This window comes from Lolium rigidum, chromosome 4 (genome assembly GCF_022539505.1).
Source record: "Lolium rigidum isolate FL_2022 chromosome 4, APGP_CSIRO_Lrig_0.1, whole genome shotgun sequence".
NCBI classification, from domain to species: domain Eukaryota; kingdom Viridiplantae; phylum Streptophyta; class Magnoliopsida; order Poales; family Poaceae; genus Lolium; species Lolium rigidum.
The window spans coordinates 251035156-251039624 of NC_061511.1; the positions used below are offsets into that span (position 1 = coordinate 251035156).

General features: G+C 56.9%; 1 protein-coding gene across 1 annotated transcript; it reads left to right on the plus strand.

Annotated features, from left to right (window-relative positions):
• Positions 1 to 356: 356 nt before the first annotated feature.
• Positions 357 to 3417, plus strand: LOC124650220 (probable serine/threonine-protein kinase At1g01540). The gene is made up of 7 exons (XM_047189777.1): positions 357 to 1045; positions 1150 to 1254; positions 1428 to 1550; positions 1652 to 1822; positions 1899 to 2028; positions 2147 to 2356; positions 3002 to 3417. The coding sequence occupies exons 1-7, from the start codon at positions 387 to 389 to the stop codon at positions 3146 to 3148; spliced, it is 1545 nt and encodes a 514-aa protein (XP_047045733.1). The 5' UTR covers positions 357 to 386; the 3' UTR covers positions 3149 to 3417.
• The last annotated feature ends 1052 nt before the right edge of the window (positions 3418 to 4469 follow it).

Genomic DNA, 4469 nt, shown 5'->3' on the forward strand with positions numbered 1-4469 from the left:
CTAGGCTTCAACAGTATTTAGCCGTTAATGTCAAGTTAATTACTCTCAGATCCCTGTGGTTCTGACTTGTGAGCTTCGTTACAAAACTCCGTGTCAGCTTAACCTGCCAGTAGGCCTCGGGCCACAGAAACGGACAAGCTTCCGTGCCCAGCGCTCTCTCCCGGGCCCACAGAAACCACCCAACAAGCTACCTACACTCTCGTCTCGCCTCGTGCTCTCTCAGACAGTCTCACACTCACTCTCCTCCCGCTCTATGCAGGCTTGCTGCGATTACCATGCAGTGGTAGCTGGGCTAGACTGGTTGGCTGCTAGGTAGGGGGCGGCAGCGAGCGCCGAGCGCGAGTGTCAAGCTGGCCGGGCGCGAGCTGACGGCGCGCGGAAGCGCAATGCATCCGCCGCCGCCTCCGCCGATGCTGACCAACGCGCTGACGCACAGGACGCCGGTGCTGGGGCTGCGGCTCTGGGTGGTGGTCGGCCTCGCCGTCGGCGCCGCCTTCCTGCTCCTCCTCGCGCTCATCGCGGTCTACTTCGCCGCGGCGGCGCGCCGGCGCCGTCCCAAGCCGACGAAGCTGTCCGCCGCCGGGCCGCACGCGGCGCCGATGTCGCCCGCGGCCATCTCGCCGGTGTCGAAGGAGATCCAGGAGGTGGCCATCCACGTGGGCTCCCTCCGGCACTACCTCGAGATGGGCGCCGCGTACCTCAAGGACAAGGAGGGCGGCGGAGGGGACGGCGACTCGCTGTGCGGCAGCGTGGCCACGCACGGCTCGCAGCGCGTGCACATCGAGGCCGGCAAGGGCCGCCGCATGGTCGCGTGCGGCGCCGACGGCGGGGAGGTAGAACCGGCGTCCCCGCAGCCCGACGCGGCGGCGGGGCCCGAGGTGTCGCACCTCGGGTGGGGCCACTGGTACACGCTCCGGGAGCTGGACGAGGCCACCGCCGGCTTCGCCCCCGACCGCGTCGTCGGCGAGGGCGGCTACGGCATCGTGTACCGCGGCGTGTTCGCCGACGGCCACGAGGTCGCCGTCAAGAACCTCCTCAACAACCGGTCAGCGTCCCTGTCTCTCCGCCGGCCATGTGCATGTCGTCGTTACCGTTACCGTTGCTAGCTCGCTGACAAATTTCCATTCTCTTTGGCGCACGTTACTGCAGGGGGCAGGCGGAGCGGGAGTTCACAGTGGAGGTGGAGGCGATCGGGCGCGTCCGCCACAAGAACCTGGTCCGCCTGCTCGGCTACTGCGCCGAGGGAGCACACCGGTACAGATTTCCGATTTCTGATTCTGAAACCCCTCCCCACCACATGCATGCACGATCGGTCGACTAATTGATTGATGGATCGGCATCCTCGTGCCGTAATTCCCCTTCTCCGTAAGTACGCTTCTCATCTCACCTACCGCACACACTTGGCTCTTGCTTGCTTGTGGTCGCAGGATACTGGTGTACGAGTACGTCGACAATGGCAACCTGGAGCAGTGGCTCCACGGCGACGTCGGCCCGGTCAGCCCGCTGTCTTGGGACGCCCGGATGAACGTCGTGCTCGGGACCGCCAAAGGGTGGGTGAATTATCATCAATGATTTGTTCCTAATTTGTCGAATGAATTGGTTCATTTGTGAACTTGATTAGTAGTAACTCTGATTTGGGAATTTCATTCAGGATCACCTACTTGCACGAGGGGTTGGAGCCCAAGGTGGTGCACAGGGACATCAAGTCCAGCAACATTCTGCTGGACAAGCGGTGGAACTCCAAGGTCTCCGACTTTGGCCTCGCCAAGCTCCTCGGCTCTGACAGCAACTACGTCACCACCAGGGTCATGGGAACATTTGGGTAACGTCTGTGTTTGTCTTTCAGCACCTGAACATCTGGGTGAATGCTGAATGCTAAACCCTCTGCTTTTCGGCAGCTATGTGGCGCCAGAGTACGCGAGCACGGGCATGCTGACGGAGAGGAGCGACGTGTACAGCTTCGGAGTCCTCGTAATGGAGATCATCTCCGGCCGATGCCCGGTCGACTACGCGAGACCGCCCGGGGAGGTAGGCTTAGCTCTGCATCTTCTTGCAAGAACTGATGCCGTGTATACAGTTGTACTGTCGTCAACTATCAATGTGCTGCTCTGCCTTAGTTTCTGTGTGTGCATTTCTCTTTCTTCAGGTTAACCTTGTGGAGTGGCTGAAGAAGATGGTGAGCAACAGGGACTACGAAGCGGTCCTGGATCCCAAGTTGCCGGAGAAGCCGAGCTCCAAGGCGCTGAAGAAGGCTCTCCTTGTTGCGCTGAGGTGCGTGGATCCCGACTCGCAGAAGCGGCCCAAGATGGGGCATGCCATCCACATGCTCGAGGTCGACGACTTCCCCTACCGAGATGTGAGCTTCTTTGCCTCTCTCTCTATCAAGTCAATCACAACGCTCATTTGCTCATCGATACCCAAGTCAATTCCAAGTTACATATGGTGGAATCCACGCAATTGCCGGGTTACCGTCCCGTCATAAAACATGTGCACCCACTAATCTATACAAGTGCTTGGTGCTCTTGTGCCACTCTCTGAAGCTGAGCTCAGAAATGGACAGATCAGGTGCATCAGGCTTAAAATAGCACGATGTTGGCTCTGATTACTAGCTCCATGTCTGACCTTAGACCAAGCCTTCATTGCAGCCTCCTCGAGAATAGTTAAGTTATCACCATGTTACCTGACTGTGCTCTGAACTGACCTTGGGATGTTTTATTACTCCGCCATCTCAAAAAACAACTGCTCCTACTAATGACCTCGAGATCACCATGTCCCCTTGATTAGTTTTTGTCAGATTAACTAGTTGGACCCCTAGTGCCTAAACCATGTTTGCTCTGTATGCTGTCCGACGACATCGGCGTTCTAAACACATTTATACACATGTTTCTAGTATCATACTGTCATTTTCACATCTCAACACAAAGTTTCAGATACTAGGACTTCTGTCTGAAAATTGAGTTGCCGCCTTAAATTCACAGTTTATTTATCCATTTGCTCGCAGGATCGGCGGACTCTACGGCCGTGCCAAGGAAGTCCCCTGGAGAAAGCAAGAGTTTCGGGGAAGCCGGTGACGGAATCTGGCTACAGCAGTTGCTACGATGGCAACAGCACTGCTGCCACTACGCCTTCGAGGTTGCAGGAGAACTAGTTCGTTCTGCACGTGGTGGGTTTTTCTCTGAAATCCTGCGTTCAGCTCTAGCCAGCTTGGGGATGCTGTGGTATAGCTCGGTTTTGTCGATTTCGTTGTTAGTCCGGTTCTGTTGCCTCGGTGATGCATCATGAGTTTTGTGGGAACCCTGGTTAATTTGTCCAAGGTATAGGTAAGCCGTAAGCATATCCTCGATGGGAGATTTCCCTTGGTTCTTCTGGTCTTTGTAGGTGTTTCATGCACAGTCCTTACTGTGATTGACATAGCTTGCCGGACTGTTGTTGCTACGACACCACCCATCAAGACCGGGCGCCGTCGACGCGACCAAAGACGGGCCTTAGCCCGCCAAGCACGGCCCGTCACCGAGAAGGCCCAGCCCAACAACTCCGAGGTCACGGCACGAGACAAATAGGCGTTAGGAAAAGGAATCAGGCATCGTTGATGATTGTACTGAGCGTTGCTCATCCCCTCCGTCTGTATCTTCTCTTCTCTTCCTCCTGTACTGGATTCATCCAGATAACTCGATACTATGATCTAGTGCCTGTGCGTGACGCGAGGATATGATCTAGTACCTTAACATGTGGTATCAGAGGTCGTTTCGATCCCGGAATTCGTCTTCCCAGTCGCGAAATCGCTGATTTCCGTCGGTAAAATCCTGTCGAAGGGTGCGGATCCACCTCGGATTCGCGCAAAACACCGCTGGTGTACCCTAGATCGGTTCGACGGGAGGATAGCCAGGCGCGACGGCGAGATCCGGTCGACCTACTCTCACGCAGCGAGTCGAGATGGCGGAGGTGTCCATGGCGGATCTTCGCAACCTGCTGGCGGCCGCGGCGGAGGCCAACAAGGCCACAGCGGAGGCGGGACAAGTCAACGCCGAGCGCATCTCCGAGATCAACTCCTCCTCGGAGAAGCCGACTCTCGCGCAGCGAGAGGGCACAAGGACGGCGTCGAAGATGGAGATGACGCTTGAGCGGGTGATCTCCGCCAACACGGCGCTGGATCGCTCGGTAGCTGATTTGCGCCAGTCGATGGAGCGTGTGGCGACGCGGGTAACATCTGTGGAGGCAACCGCGGCCAAGCTCTCGACGCATGAACAGCCCGGCGGGCGCCGCTCGTCACATCGAACCCGGGGTGTTGGTGCCGGAGAGGATCAAACCTCCGGTCGCGCCCGGTAAAGGGTGAGCGATCTGTCACCTATGATCGAGAAATTTTTGATAGCGATATAGAGGAGCATGACATATCTGATAGTGAATACACAAAGGATATACACCACCATAGTCGCAACAATTTTGGTTCTCGGTTGCCCAAATCAAACTTC